Raw genomic sequence first — 16,950 nt, forward strand, 5'->3', positions numbered from 1 at the left:
TTCCTTGCTAAGGTGTTCCTTTCCCTGATAGCTTGATCCGTCCTTCCATCCTGGGTCAACCGCACTCCCAAGTACTTGAAGTGCTCGCAGCATTTGATCTGCTGCCCATCCTCCAACTCAATGCTTTGCTGATCACCACCAAAAGTCATCTTCTCAGATTTGGATATGCTGACTTCCAAACCCCACTTCCGATATTCTTCTACTAACTTGCGCATCATGTACTCCGCGTCTTCTTGATCTTGAGCAACCACCACCTGGTCATCAGCAAAGCACAGAGTGAACAGAGTTTCAAGATCACCCAAGGGGACACCCATACCAGAACACTTCCTTTTCCATTCCTTTAGCACACATTCGAGGTAAATTTTAAATAATGTTGGCGACAAACAACATCCCTGTTTTAAACCCTTAGTCACATAAAATCCCGCTGACAACCCCCCATGATACTTAATTTTGGTAAAACTCCCTTTATAAAATCGCTTGACAGCATCGATCAACCCCCCGTTAAAATTCGATTTTTCCAAGGCCTCCCAAAGTTTCACCAACGGCACACTGTCATACGCTTTCTGGAGATCCACGAAAATTAAATGCAGCTCCTGAGCTACGGCCATTTTCTTCTCAATGACCTGGACAATAACAAAGAGGTGATCTATCGTAGACCTGCCAGCTCTAAAACCAGCCTGCTCCTCTGCTTCGTGATCCTGCCATTCGTCCTCGATCTTCGCTTTCAGTATCTTCCCGTACATTTTGCTTATTGTCCCGGTCACTGAGAGCCCCCGGTAGTTGTTACAGTCGTCCTTCCTTCCCTTCTTTTTGTAGATGGCCTTGATCCAGGACTCCTTCCACTCCCTTGGTACCTCGTCACCCCTGATGCATTGCTGCATCAGTTTCCTGAGGCACTCAGAGCTTGGCAGTCCCGTACTTGACCAACTCAACAGGAATCCCGCCAGGACCCGGCGCTTTATCATTAATTAGCTCTTTAACCGCTTTAATTATGTCACAAGTGTGAATCTCCAAGTTGTTCATTCTTCCGTTGTCCGTGCTGCTGTCTCGAAACTCTGGGCGCCTTTCCGTCAAAAGATCTTTAAAATGATCCTCCAGTTTTTTAAGTGATATCGGAGAAACGATGTCGCGCTTCATGTCTCTACGTAAACCTTTAATTAACTTCCAGCTCTCAGCACTTTCTCTCCCCCCTAGGTAGGTGTTAATTCTAGAACAGTTCTTCCCAAGCTTCATTCTTCTTCCGTGTTATGAGGCTCCTAACTTTAGACTGAGCTTTCCTGTAAGCAACTTTATCTTCAGCCTTTTTAGACGACAGAAATATAAGATGTTTTTGCCTCTTGAGATTTATCTCGTCTTCAATTTCTTCATCCCACCAGTAAGGATGCTGCTTTTTATTACTGGTTTTGCAAATACCTAGGCTTCTTTAGCTGCAGAGTGGATACAATCTTTAATGAAATGATATTGCTCTTCAGTGGTACCCGAAAGCCCATCCCCCAACTTCTCATCCAAGCGTTTCCGATACAGAGCCTTGACACTAGGGTGCTGCAAACTTTCGATGTTGTATCTTACCTCACGCTCTTGCATCCCCTGTCCCTGCTGTTGTTCAGGCACTGGTTCTACATCCTTAGTTCCTTTAACGGGAAACGCTATATCTGCTCGGAGGAAATGATGGTCACTGCCGCAGGAGAGTCCCCTGCACACTCTAACTTGCTGCAATTTCAGCTTAGTAGAGTGCTTAACAATCACATAATCGATGATGGATTTCAATCCTCGCGTTGGCTGGACCCAGGTATATACTTATGGATGTCTTTGTGTTGAAAAAGCCATTCAAAATTCTCATCTCAGTTTGAGAACAAATTGAGATGAGCCGATCACCGTTATCATTAACAGCATCCTCCCCAAACGGTCCAACAACTTTACAGTTTACTCGTCGTCCCGTTCTGCTGTTCAAATCACCCATAAGTATGACTTCCCTGCCAGCACCAACGTTCAGAATTTCATCATTCAGATCTTCAAAAAATTGGTCCTTACACGCGACAGTGGCATCATCATTTACACCGTACACTCCAAGCAGCGTGATCTTATGTCCGTATAGGTTGAGGTTCATTCTGATAAGTCGCTGGTTGACGGCCTCCCAGGTGCCCACAAACTTACGTAGGCTTTTCCGCATGAGTATTGCTACTCCTTGCTGAGCACGCTGATCTTTGGCCACGCCGCTGTAGAATAGATCATAGTCACCGTAATTCTCTGACCCGTGCCCTTTCTTCTTGGTTTCAGTAAGAACAGCGACATCCACTTCAAGCTTCTGGATCTCCGATATCACTTCCGGTAGCTTATTCGAAATGCCTTGGACATTCCACGTCCCAAATATCAATGTCCGTTTTCTTAATTTTTGTCGACGTGTCCGTTTGTTTCCAGTGGTACCGAGGCTTGTTACGTTAGGTCTTTTGTCAGTGAAACCTTTTACAAGTACCGGGGAGTCAGCCCGATGACTCAACCCCCAACCTGGAGGACCAGGGTTTGATTTTGGAGTTGCCTCTCCTAGACAGGTTGCTTTCACTTCAGCTCAGAGCCCTGTCTGCCCTTCTAGCAAGTGGTTCATACGCCCAGAGGCCGGTGACCATCTCCACTATCCCCTTTAAGGCAGGGGCTACCAGCTGGGGTCCGCAGGATTGCTATACCTGTGACAACAGTCCCCCATACGGTAGCCCAGTGGCCATACTCTCTTAATATAGGTACTCTACCCGCTTTTATTCTCTTGGTCAGGGACCAGTTCTATAGGACCCTGGACTCCCGTAAGAGTCAATGTAAAAATTCGTGAGCAGGTACTAGTGCTGCTGTCTCGCGTAGGATCCTCGCAACTCACTGCTGTTATCAGTTGTTGGACTTCATTAAAATCCGTAGGATCGCGTATAACTGCAAAAAATCGAATTTTTCACCGTACTACTTCACGGAAAAGTATCGAAAGGGGTCGAAAAACGCCAAAAATAGACTCATTTTTCAAAAATTTAGCCGCCTTATGTGTTATTTTTCAATCTTCGGCTTAACCTCACTTTTGGAGCAGGCGATGGATGAGTCGAGGTTCGGGGGGAAGGATCCACTGAGTTGACTAGGATCCTACGCGAGAATGCGCTGCAATCACCCGCTCACAACAGAACGGCGTCCTATAGAACTCGTCCCTGTCTTGGTCCACGTCCGCGCCTCCACACCCGACTCTAATAGAGTACCTGTATAGGGAGAGTAGCGACAGATCTGAAACTCCGAAAGTCCATCAGGCCTTCACCGATGCCTCCGCGAATAAAGGTAGGGCCCAAAAGGGCAGCCAACCTATGAATTTCGAATGTCCAGAGCGATTTACAAATACAATTGTTACGAACCGTCGTTTAGAAAGCATGTATTTGGTTTACTTTTTGCATAAATTTACTTATTTTTGCGAAAGAACGCTCATTTATGTACATTCTTAGCCATCTTGGTTAGAATTGAAATCTGTAGGCTGGCAGTGAAATTTTGTGTGTTAGAAGTTGCTCAGAAGGGTGGCTGCACTTTTGGGCCCTAAGCCCTCCATGAACCGATCTGTCGCTACTCTCCCTATACAGGTACTCTAGACTCTAAGGACCCTGGACTCCCGTAAGAGTCAATGTAAAATTCGTGAGCAGGTACTAGTGCTGCTATCTCGCGTAGGATCTACGCAACTCACTGCTGTTATCAGTTGTTGGACTTCATTAAAATCCGTAGGATCGCGTATAACTGCAAAAAATCGAATTTTTCACCGTACTTCAACATGTGGCGAGTCTACCCTTGTTGTAAGGAGTCGAAAAACGCCAAAAATATACTTATTTTTCAAGAATTCAGCCGCCTTATGTGTTATTTTTCAATCTCCGGCTTAACCTCACTTTTGGAGCGGGCGATGGATGAGTCGAGGCCGCACAGATTAGTCCAGATCGCTAACATCGGCGGAGGAGCGTGAGTAGTTTTGTGAGCGCCATTGGCGGGAAAATCCATGGGCATTTAAAACTAGGAACCAAAACTGAAATTTTGGCTATTTTCAGCAGATTTTCGGCGGGAGAATACTTCTTTTTCAGATTTTTGTGGGATGAAACGTTCCGAAGAATTCAAGAATTAGTTTCTCAGTAGAATTTATGTGGTTCAATATTTCCAGATTAAATAATTAAGGTGGAAATAAATAAAGAAGGAGAATTAATTAAAATACGAGTAAACAAGGCTAAAAATTATTGAAACACTAAAAGGTAAGACGTTTCGAGCTGCTTCCAGCTCATTTTCAGCTGCAAAAACACATAAAAACAAGTAAAAAATTGAGTGGCGACCTGACCTCAGTCGTTATCACGTAACCACTCATAACAACGGCTGGGGTCAGGTCGCCACTCAATTTTTTACTTGTTTTTGCAGCTGAAAATGAGCTGGTAGCAGCTCGAAACGTCCTGCCTTTAAGTGTTTCAATAATTTTTAGCCTTGTTTACCCGTATTTTAATTAATTCTCCTTCTTTATTCGTATAATCGGGCTATGTTTTTGTGCTTTATCGGTGGAAATAAACAAATCAGAGTTCATCAGTATACTGAGTAGATAACATTATTGAAAAAATTTGCAGATTATAATATATCATATTTTTGAAGTTTAAAGCCTTAGAAACCGAAAATTAAAGCAAAATCCTGCCAAAATGAGACTTTTGGTTCCTAGTTTTGAATTCCCGCCAGGCCCCCATGAGAGCAGTTAATTGCTACCAACTGTTGTAAGAATATTGGAACAGAATACTTAGCATAACAGTACTTGATAAAATCTTATTTGATCAAAAACCATTATTACACATTACTATTTATACTTTTTTCAAGCTTTATAATCAGATTCAATAGGAAATTTCTCTCGATCTGGTCAAGTTCTTTCACTACTGGTAGTGCCATCAATTTTCTAAAGTTGCCTAACCTGTAGCAAAAATTACTCACGCTTCTGAAGCATTGGCTAGATTGGATGTTAGCGATCTGGACTAATCTGTGCTAGAGTCCCTTTATAACCCAGAGTTAAGACAACTCGATTATCAGCTGACTGGCAGCCGGCCTTGGCTGGCCATGGAGGCCGAAACGAGTGCACTCAAACGAACGATATTGAGGGATAAGGATAAGGAATCCTCCGATGTCTGTCATCCAAAAACAACAACATCAACAAAAACTGATCAAAACCTTAAAATTAGATTGATTAGTGGATAATTTCTTAATATATTTTCATTTTGGTGCGATTAAAATAACAATTCACTCTTGATAAACCACAATTTAGTTATATTTTCATTACTTTTGTTCACATTCGAGGTACCGCCATCTTGGTGCACTCGTTTCGGCCTCCATGAGCGAGAACCAATCAGAATTGGATTTTTTTTTAGGCCACTTTCAGCCTAACCAAAAGTGAGTTGTCTTAACTCTGGGTTATAAAGGGACTCTAATCTGTGCGAGGCCGTAACTAGTCAGTTCTGTGACGTCAAGCTAGTAGATATTTACCGAAAACAACAAGCAGCTCCGGGTCATCAGTGCATCGATGAGTGAGGCAGTCGCTGCGTGGACCAATCAGAGTGGCTCTCGATCGGCCGAGGTTGCGCGAGCCCGTTTGAATCTGAGTGGAGTAACGATTTTCGGTATTACGCATTCATTTCCTCGATATTTAGACAATGTCACAAATGAACTAGTTAGTTTTCTAAAGTGAAATTTCATCTTCTTTCTAAACGGTTCTTATGAAATTTTGCGTCAGATCAACCCTGAAAGAGATATCGGCGAGAAATCATCGCGCGGCAAGCGTTCTCCCATAAGAACGCGTGTTAAACCGCGGCCGAGTTTCATCTACTAGTGTGACGTCACAGAATCGTAGTTACGGCCTCGGGGGGAAGGATCCTCTGAGTTGACTAGGATCCTACGCGAGAATGCGCTGCAATCACCCGCTCACAACAGAACGGCGTCCTACTCTATTTCCAATGAGTTTCAGTTGAGTGACGAGTCTCCGCGGGAGAGCACTGTGCGATGCGCGAGTGCGTTGTCGACTCTGATGTGGGCCGAATTATCAGCGTTTTCTCGAGGTTCCCATCTGTGACTATAGTCGTTTCTTCTTTCGCGTGGTGATAAACTTAGTGGTTGTTATTCAAAGTGTCGTGTGATTTCTCGTACGATGGAAAGTAGCGAATGCAATGTTACGTCTGAAAGTACTCAAAACGTCAGTGATGAAAATAGCGCTTCCGACTCAGGGTGTGGCTGTAGTTCAATCACGATATCAGTCTCTCCCACGACTGGGGGACAGTTCGATTTAGCCGTCACTAAAAATGACACCATCGAAAATATCAAAAGAGTTATCTCAAAGCGACTGAAAGTGTCGAAGGAAAGGATATGCTTGCTGTATAGAGAAAGGTGCGTTCGTCCTCACTTTCTTTTCCGTCCATCGTCTACTTTCGCGGGAGCATCTCCTCATATACTGTGTCATTTTTTTATCCACATGAAGAAAAGGCTTCAAATTCTACGTTGTCAATTGCATCTCTACTTGAGTGGTATCACTTAGTCTGAGATGCATCATCATGACCTCCCAAGGCATTTATTCATCGGCATGGGTTGCACCAATTCCTACGAAGTCAGGTGGTATTGGATATGCCTGGTTCTCAATATTTTATCTTGAAGTGTTCCGAAATACTGTCATAGAATAAATGGACTCCATCAACAGAAGCGAAAGCTCTGATAGAACCAATGTTAACATTTTTCTTCCCAGGGTCGGTCAATCTTCTTCCTTAAGGGCTTTTTTATCCGAACTGCAGAGGAACGGTGTTGAACGCAGCACTTTCTTAACCCGTTCCACTGGCGCGTTCCAGTGGCACGCTTGGACCAGTCTCGCAAGGTGGGTTGAGGCTGCGGTTAGGCCAATTGAACCAGCCCAACTTGGAAAGATCCCGATCCATCGCGTTCCACGGATAGAAAAAGCTGCTTAATGAAACCTGCTTTGAGGGTAACCTTCAAATACAAAGCTGGAAAGGAACATACATTTTTAAGCAACTTTACAATACTTTTCGGAATTTCTGGTAACTAACAGGGTGTCTAGCATCAGGGAAAACTGGAAAATATCAGGAATTTTGGCGGATCAGGAAAAAATCGGACGTTTTATCAGGAATTTTTCTTACGCGATGCTCCTCAGTGGAGAAGTCTTAAGTACTGCTTTTTGCCCACCGTGTCAAGAGTCGTTGCACCGTCTTTGTTTCCAATCATTTCTCACCGGTAGCGCTCATGTCGCATAGGTATAGTGAAGGCCTCATTGCAATGTCGCCGTCTTTGTGAAATCAAAATTTTCCGTCCATCTTCAGCGCCTGTATTTTATTTGAAATAGTTTATATCAGTCTTTTTTTTTAAATGTGCCCTGTACTCCAACAAATCACTATTTTGATCAAAGTCATGAAATCATTTTTATTTTGTTAGCATTTTGTGCAAGGACACCACACAATGGAATCTATCGACAGTTGGCAGTAGTATCTTACGTTAGGAATCTTTCCGACTGGCGACTTGGGCGGTCAACCGTTGGAATTCGGCAGTTTACCCCGAATCTCCACCGCGGCGGTGCATGTTCGGGGATTGAGCACCTCAACGTTTTCCTCTAAACAACTAAGAAGGCGGCGCATATTGCGCGGGTGTTTTGAATTTACGGATCGCGGGCAAGATCCACACCTTGAGCGGACTTGAAGCAACCACGTACTTAATTAGCATTTACATTTAAATGTTTTTTCATGTTAATATTAATTCCTGATAGTCGAATCAAGGAAGTTTTCTCCCGTTAGGACAAAAGCTGCAATGTCGCCGTTTATCATTGCATTATAGGAGAGAAAAAGTAGCAGCCAGAAGTATGAGTCATGAGCGACAATCCTCAGCATCCATTCCTTCTTTTCAGAGATTTTTTGTCATCACTTATCAGAGATGCAAAATGAAATTTAACATGATATGAAAGTTCACAGATTTCTGAGGAGGAGTGTACACCACCCGTAAAATTTATCTTAAAATAAAATTAAGAGTTTGACTCTCATTTTGTTAAATATTGAGATTTTACTGATTCCACGGCCTACTGAGCCTATTGCAGAAGTTCCACTTTCATGAAATTTTACCGTATATGAAATTGCATGCGATTTTGCATCTCTGTTCATTATGGAGCCCATTTAGCAGGCTATCAAGACTGAGGCTGCTTTAAAAATGTAAATGGTGCAAGCAAGAAAGGGGTTGGGCCTCCAGGAGGAACATATTTTTTCAAATTAAAATTTATCACAAGGGTGAAAATTCTCACACATCAGGCAAATAGGGATTGTCCCCTCCCCCTTATTCAGTGAGAGTACTAAAATTTTTCTGGGACAATTTTGGTCAATTTCACTGTGAAGTGTGAGTGTCAGCAGCGCCCAACTCCCTCCCCGCAGGCACAAGACCTCTCCAGTTAGATTCCCCGGGTCCAGCTGAAATAGCACAGCTACATTTAATCATTCAATCTAATCTTTCAAATCTACGTTTAGTTGTACGTTTATGGTAGACTTCAGACTTCGATACTTGTCTGTTACGCATTTGCAAACATTTGTTTTTTTTTGTAACTGTCTTCCAAACACCAGCGTCATTGTCCGGTGGATTTTCCATCAGAGTCTACACACTTAGACTCATCACTGACCAATTTCTCCGGAATATCTAGCATAAATGGTAAAAATGTAGATTTCGCTTTGCAGATAAAGTAGCTGGGGGCCTAAGAAAAAAATGTTCACTTATGTTGCATCTCTGTAGCAACGTCAATGAGCTCTAAAGAAGTTCAATTTTCTCTCTGTATTCCGGCTGTTTATCTCATGTAATTAATTGTTCTTTAAATAATATTCTATCTTTATTATAAGTATAATTTATTTTTATTGTTGACTCAACAAAATGGTGACCCCGACGTGATAAAATATATATAATAAAATACAATTGAAGAAAAGTTATTGACAAGGTTATGTGTAAAAAATTCGTATCATCATATGAAATTGTTCAGTGCAGTTAGTGTGCGCTTCCACTCAATAATTTCATTGATTATGGGTTGCAAGTTCATGTAGTTAGCGTGCGCTTCCATGACTTGCAAAAGAGACCTTTTGAGGATTTAAAACCTTTGCAGTTAGCGTGCGCTTCCAAAGGGTTAAATCCTAACCTTAAATTCTATAATCCTTGCAGTTGGCGTGCGCCTCCAAGGTACAATACTACAGTCCTATTTATTACTGGAGTTAATACCATGCAGTTAGCGTGCGCTTCCATGGTTTAAATCCTGACAGAACATTGTGCTCCGAAGGGACAGTGGCAATTTATGCCTATTAAATTTGGTAGGTAGCGTTTCGCTCCCCCAAATCATGCAGACTCTACTTGCATAAGAAAAAAAAAAAATGTAATGGCCACATCGCTTAAACATTGCGGAGGACGCTCCATAAGACAATGTACAAACTTGAATTTCAACTTTCCTGAACAACAGCTGTTTTAGGCTGTGTTGCCATTCCATCATTTTAATGACATTTTATATGGTTGCAGAAGAAATTAAGCTATGGAAGAAGATGAAGGAAATTTGAGGTTGGCAAGCCTTGATAGCACTAAGCGACAGCTGGAACTTCAATTACAATGTTTCAAGCATGTTTTGGAGCAAGACTCAATAGATGTAGACGCTTTGAAAACCAGATTTGAATCCTCAAAGGGAATTCTAACTCAATATCTATGGGTATTTCAAGAATTAACTACAAAAAATCCAGCAGCATACCCGATTGATACTGTTTTAACATTTGAAAAACAATATTACGAAATTTTGGCTCAAGCAAACGCCTTTATAAATTCAGTGGATCCTAGATCTAATATGCCAGGTACTAGTTTGGAAAATCAATCTGTCGCAAGTCCATTCCCGGTAACTGACCAGTATATGATGAAATCATACTTAAAACCACCTAAAATTCCAACTTTTGATGGTAAAAAGAGTGAATGGCCTGCATTCATACCAGTGTTTAACTCCTTAGTGCATAACTAGGGAGCTACGCCCCCTGGCCGCTACGCGGCCCAACCCCCTGAAGGCGCTCCGCGCCACCAATGGGCCGCTTCGCAGCCCTATTTTTACCCTTCTATCAGTGTTAGTTTTATTTTTCCCCTAAAAAATTACGATATGAGGTATACTTTACTTTCAGAATTAAATAAGTTTTGGTTTTGATGGATTAAGAATTGTTTTTTTTAAGTCAAAATGACGCGTTTTGGAATGACTGCTTGATGAAATATTGCAGTAAAACAACGTACCATGTTAATCAGGTAATAATTAAGGTAGTCAGGAGTTGGGGATCGAGCCCACACCGTGATCATAGTGAAGGCATCTGACGTCTTAGACGACTCGGCCACCGCTCAAATGAAGATAAGTGGCGCGAATCTTACGGAGATAAGTGTAGAGCTGATGCGCAGGCTACACAGCTACTGCGCAACCTCCTTAACCACTGCGCATCCTCCCGCGCATAGCGGTAGCAGCACCGAAGCATTCTGTAAACTCACTCACTTTTATAACGTGATTTTAAAAAAACCTGGGTCCTTTTTCCAAAATCTGATTAAAGCGGGCTCATCTAGGGCCTATTACCTGTCGATTTACGCAAAAATCATGGAAATCGGCCCGGTAGAACGCTCAAACGGACTGTGACAAAAAGTATAAATTTACATTGTTTAAATGGGAGAATTTGCAACTTTACCACGTAATATAAAAAAACCTGGGCCATATTTTGAAAATCTGAAAAGAGTTGGCTTATCTAGAGACAATTGCCCGTCGATAGCCGCAAAAATCATGAAAATCGGCCCGGTAGAACGCTGGAACTAAGCGTTACCAGTTCCGCAAAATTAGGAGGTCTTGGAGCTTATAGTATAGATAATACTGCTTTGTCAAATATCTTGAAGTTTCATTACTTAAAAATATCTTTGTCTGGTAAAGCACTTGATTTAATAAAACATTTGAAATTCGTAGAAAACAATTATGCAGCAGCATTAAATACACTGAAGGAAAAATATGAAGACAAAAAAGCTTTGTTAAATGTATACATGAAAAGTTTACTAGATTTTGATGATCCATTTCAATGCAGAATGGACCACTAGACAAGGTACGAATTTAAGCGATCTGATACATGTTTCTTAACCAGAATTTCACGTAGAAAACGATTCACACAACGAAAATTGCGGAAACCAACTCCTAACGAAGATATTAACGTTTTTATTTCACACTAGCAGGAAACCCGTGCTACGCACAGGAAAACCCCACCATCAGCAATCACTGTGATTAGTGATCAGATACTAATTGTATTTCTGAATTATTATCTACTATTTCAAGATTGGCGAGACGCACTGGTTTGATTAAAAAGTAGAGATTAGTAGTATGCTGCTATTTTGGTCCGTTCTGCAATAAGCTCACATGATAATTATAATAATAAAAAATACCCAATCAAAAGTTGGTTATTTTCATGAAGATTTGTTACTTTTGTCAGTTCAATGTTCAATTGAAGTTGGCTGGTGAGTTTCAGCAGCGAAAATTACGGGATTTAGCCAGCGGTTTCGTTTAATTCACAGCAATGGCGGGTGTGTCATCTACACCGCGGAGAAAACTTGATTTTTCCAGGGATTTTGGACAACAAATTAGAAATTACACGATAATCACCACGGTATCACGGCAAATACGTCGTGTTCCTAGCGAATTTTCAAGATCATTACAATTGCGCGTTATTCACATCAATATCGTGGCATACACGCGAATTTCTGACTCAATTAAGACTACGTAAATGTGCGCATAAAACTCATAAACATCTGTTACTTGAGATGGGCGAAAACGTATGATTTTCCTTCAATTTTGTATGATACCACATAGCTACTCCGGAGTTCAAATAGTTGCTCGCTTCAATTCTGCTTGTTAAAAGTGACGAATTGGAAGAATCCAATCTAAATTTCACGAGAACTATGGGATGTAACCATCGGTTTCCCTATATAAGATTTAATGTTTTGAAATTATAAAAAAAAAAAAAAGAGCATTAGCGATGATTTAAAATTTTGCAAGTAAGACTCATGTGTTTCGGTTCCACGATCGGAGTCAAATATTGATGAAATGCGCGCGAAACCTCCGCTTCTCCTCCGATTGAAGCGTTGCACACCGTCTTTATGTTCCATTTTTATTTATTTATTTTATTAATGAAGCCAAGCAACAGCTTCTCTCAAAATTTCCCGAGAATTTGCCTTAATCATTTCAAAACAAGATAAAAGTAACAGAAAGTAACCCCAGGCGTTGTGAAGACTACTTAAATCACAACAATTTTTTTTACTTTCGAACTTGAGCAGGTAAATTTTCTCAAAAAATAAAAAAACAAAACGAAACGAAAGGTTCCGCGGAGCACATTTTTCACTAATCTTGCAAAAAAAGAAACGGAAGGAAACTCGAACCAATCGCGAAAATTGCGAACCAATGCCGTAGAATGAAGAGACTACGCCAGTCTCTTTATTCTATGCCGATGCATAGACAGATTTTCCAAATTTTCACATCCCTGAGAGAGTAGCCCGGCAACGGATGCACGAGTCGGAGCTCGCAACAATCATGGCGCGGCGTTTCCAACAGCGCGACGCCGAACTCGTTCCATCTTCCTCGCACTCGTTGGACGCTTAACCCCTTCCATCTTCCTCGCACCCGTTGCGCGTACCAGAAGAACACGCGTAAAATTTATCAGCTGTCTTCCAGCGCGAGCGGCGGAACTTGCTCCATCTCGCTCGCACTCTCTCTCGCACCCGTTGTCCTTACGGGAAAATCGACACACGCGGACCGCGATATCCCGCGAACCGGCGGGCGGATCGCGAAATCCTCCCTTATCCGGCGCCTCGGGGTAGAGAGGGATCCCAGTGCGGAATCTCAGGGTCACACGGCCTCCCGTTCACGAGATCCGCTGATACGTGAGTGAGTCAGTCAGTCAGTGAGTGAGTCAATCAACGTGAAGTCTGCTTTATTAGTATAGACTAGCAGGAAACCCGTGCTACGCACAGGAAAACCCCACCATCAGCAATCACTGTGATTAGTGATCAGTTACTAATTGTGTTTCTGAATTATTATCTACCATTTCAAAATTGGCGAGACGCACTGGTTTGATTAAAAAGTTGATATTAGTAGTATGCTGCTAGTTTGGTCTGTTCTGCAATAAGCTCACATGATAATTATAATAATCAAAAATTCTCAATTCATTCTCAAGTTGGTTATTTTCATAAAGATTTGTTACTTTTGTCAGTTCAGTGTTTAATTGAAGTTAGCTGGTGAGTTTCAGCCGCGAAATAATTACGGGATTTAACCAGCGGTTTCGTTTAATTCACAGCAATGGCGGGTTTGTCATCTACATCGCGGAGAAAACTTGATTTTTCCTGGGCTTTTGTAAAACAAATTAGAAATTACACGATAATCACCACGGTATCACGGCAAATACGTCGTGTTCCTAGCGAATTTTTAAGATCATTACAATTGCGCGTTATTTACATCAATATCGTGGCATACACGCGAATCTCTGACTCAATCAAGATTACGTAAATGTGCGCATGAAACTCATAAACATCTGTTACTTGAGATGGGCGAAAACGTATGATTTTCCTTCAATTTTGTATGATACCACATACCCACTCCGGAGTTCAAATAGTTGCTCGCTTCAATTCTGCTTGTTAAAAGTGACGAATTGGAAGAATCCAATCTTAATTTCACGAGAACCATATGGGATGTAACCATCGGTTTCCCTATATAAGATTTAATGTTTTGAAATAAAAAAAAAAAAAAAAAAAAAAAAAAAAAAAAAAGAGCATTAGCGATGATTTAAAATTTTGCAAGTAAGACTCATGTGTTTTGGTTAAACTATGATAGAAACAGAAAGCAGGTGAAGAATGTCGAAGCGATGTTCTAGTTTTGCTCCGCTGTCAGCACCGCGTCTGCAGGCGCACTGCGCAGTGTGACCGAGCCGTCATCACAGTATAGAACGCCTTCAATCTAGCAAGCGGCAATTTGGACATCTTCCGTGGTGAAATAGTTGTATCAAGAGCGCCCTCCACGATCGGAGTCAAATATTGATGAAATGCGCGCGAAACCCCCGCTTCTCCTCCGATTGAAGCGTTGCACACCGTCTTTATGTTCCATTATGATTTATTTATTTTATTTTTGAAGCCAAGCAACAGCTTCTCTCAAAATTTCCCGAGAATTTGCCTTAATTATTTCAAAACAGAAGATAAAAGTAACAAAAAGTAACCCTAGGCGACGTGAAGCCTAAATCACAACAATTTTCTTACTTTCGAACTTGAGCAGGTAAATTTTTTCAAAAAAAAAAAAAAAAAAAAAAAAAAAAAAAACGAAACGAAAGGTTCCGCGGAGCACATTTTTCACTAATCTTGCAAAAAAACGGAAGAAAACTCGAACCAATGCGCGAACCAATCGCGAAAATCGCGAACCAATGTCATAGAATGAAGAGACTACGTCAGTCACTTTATTCTATGCCGATGCATAGACAGATTTTCCAGATTTTCACATCCCTGAGAGAGTAGCCCGGCAACGGATGCACGAGTCGGAGCTCGCAACAATCATGGCGCGGCGTTTCCAACAGCGCGACGCCGAACTCGTTCCATCTTCCTCGCACTCGTTGGACGCTTAACCCCTTCCATCTTCCTCGCACCCGTTGCGCGTACCAGAAGAACACGCGTAAAATTTATCAGCTGTCTTCCAGCGCGAGCGGCGGAACTTGCTCCATCTCGCTCGCACTCTCTCTCGCACCCGTTGTCCTTACGGGAAAATCGACACACGCGGACCGCGATATCCCGCGAACCGGCGGGCGGATCGCGAAATCCTCCCTTATCCGGCGCCTCGGGGTAGAGAGGGATCCCAGTGCGGAATCTCAGGGTCACACGGCCTCCCGTTCACGAGATCCGCTGATACGTGAGTGAGTCAGTCAGTCAGTGAGTGAGTCAATCAACGTGAAGTCTGCTTTATTAGTATAGACTAGCAGGAAACCCGTGCTACGCACAGGAAAACCCCACCATCAGCAATCACTGTGATTAGTGATCAGTTACTAATTGTGTTTCTGAATTATTATCTACCATTTCAAAATTGGCGAGACGCACTGGTTTGATTAAAAAGTTGATATTAGTAGTATGCTGCTAGTTTGGTCTGTTCTGCAATAAGCTCACATGATAATTATAATAATCAAAAATTCTCAATTCATTCTCAAGTTGGTTATTTTCATAAAGATTTGTTACTTTTGTCAGTTCAGTGTTTAATTGAAGTTAGCTGGTGAGTTTCAGCCGCGAAATAATTACGGGATTTAACCAGCGGTTTCGTTTAATTCACAGCAATGGCGGGTTTGTCATCTACATCGCGGAGAAAACTTGATTTTTCCTGGGCTTTTGTAAAACAAATTAGAAATTACACGATAATCACCACGGTATCACGGCAAATACGTCGTGTTCCTAGCGAATTTTTAAGATCATTACAATTGCGCGTTATTTACATCAATATCGTGGCATACACGCGAATCTCTGACTCAATCAAGATTACGTAAATGTGCGCATGAAACTCATAAACATCTGTTACTTGAGATGGGCGAAAACGTATGATTTTCCTTCAATTTTGTATGATACCACATACCCACTCCGGAGTTCAAATAGTTGCTCGCTTCAATTCTGCTTGTTAAAAGTGACGAATTGGAAGAATCCAATCTTAATTTCACGAGAACCATATGGGATGTAACCATCGGTTTCCCTATATAAGATTTAATGTTTTGAAATAAAAAAAAAAAAAAAAAAAAAAAAAAAAAAAAGAGCATTAGCGATGATTTAAAATTTTGCAAGTAAGACTCATGTGTTTTGGTTAAACTATGATAGAAACAGAAAGCAGGTGAAGAATGTCGAAGCGATGTTCTAGTTTTGCTCCGCTGTCAGCACCGCGTCTGCAGGCGCACTGCGCAGTGTGACCGAGCCGTCATCACAGTATAGAACGCCTTCAATCTAGCAAGCGGCAATTTGGACATCTTCCGTGGTGAAATAGTTGTATCAAGAGCGCCCTCCACGATCGGAGTCAAATATTGATGAAATGCGCGCGAAACCCCCGCTTCTCCTCCGATTGAAGCGTTGCACACCGTCTTTATGTTCCATTATGATTTATTTATTTTATTTTTGAAGCCAAGCAACAGCTTCTCTCAAAATTTCCCGAGAATTTGCCTTAATTATTTCAAAACAGAAGATAAAAGTAACAAAAAGTAACCCTAGGCGACGTGAAGCCTAAATCACAACAATTTTCTTACTTTCGAACTTGAGCAGGTAAATTTTTTCAAAAAAAAAAAAAAAAAAAAAAAAAAAAAAAACGAAACGAAAGGTTCCGCGGAGCACATTTTTCACTAATCTTGCAAAAAAACGGAAGAAAACTCGAACCAATGCGCGAACCAATCGCGAAAATCGCGAACCAATGTCATAGAATGAAGAGACTACGTCAGTCACTTTATTCTATGCCGATGCATAGACAGATTTTCCAGATTGTCACATCTCTGAGAGAGTAGCCCGGCAACGGATGCACGAGTCGGAGCTCGCAAAAATCATGGCGCGGCGTTTCCAACAGCGCGACGCCGAACTCGTTCCATCCTCCTCGCACTCGTTGGACGCCGAACTCCTTCCATCTTCCTCGCACCCGTTGCGCGTACCAGAAGAACGTACGTAAAATTTATCAGCTGTCTTCCAGCGCGAGCCGCGGAAATCGCTCCATCTCGCTCGCACTCTCTCTCGCACCCGTTGTCCTTACGGGAAAATCGACCCACGCGGACCGCGATATCCCGCGAACCGGCGGGCGGATCGCGAAATCCTCCCTTATCCGGCGCCTCCGGTAGAGAGGGATCCCAGTGCGGAATCTCAGGGTCACACGGCCTCCCGTTCACGAGA

The 16,950-nt window shown here is 42.1% G+C and overlaps 1 protein-coding gene across 2 annotated transcripts in view; it reads left to right on the forward strand.

Annotated features, from left to right (window-relative positions):
• Positions 1 to 5,965: 5,965 nt before the first annotated feature.
• The window catches only part of stx (ubiquitin-like domain-containing protein stuxnet), a 132,806-nt gene continuing 121,821 nt past the window's right edge, over positions 5,966 to 16,950 (forward strand). The window contains exon 1 of one of the 2 annotated variants that reach the window (XM_019041819.2): positions 5,966 to 6,399. In XM_019041819.2, the coding sequence (XP_018897364.2) occupies positions 6,164 to 6,399 (236 nt within the window). In that variant the 5' untranslated portion in view covers positions 5,966 to 6,163. The remainder of the gene's footprint in view (positions 6,400 to 16,950) is intronic. The other variant, XM_019041820.2, reaches the window with a different exon arrangement.

This window comes from Bemisia tabaci, chromosome 1 (genome assembly GCF_918797505.1).
Source record: "Bemisia tabaci chromosome 1, PGI_BMITA_v3".
Classification (NCBI taxonomy): Eukaryota; Metazoa; Arthropoda; class Insecta; order Hemiptera; family Aleyrodidae; genus Bemisia; species Bemisia tabaci.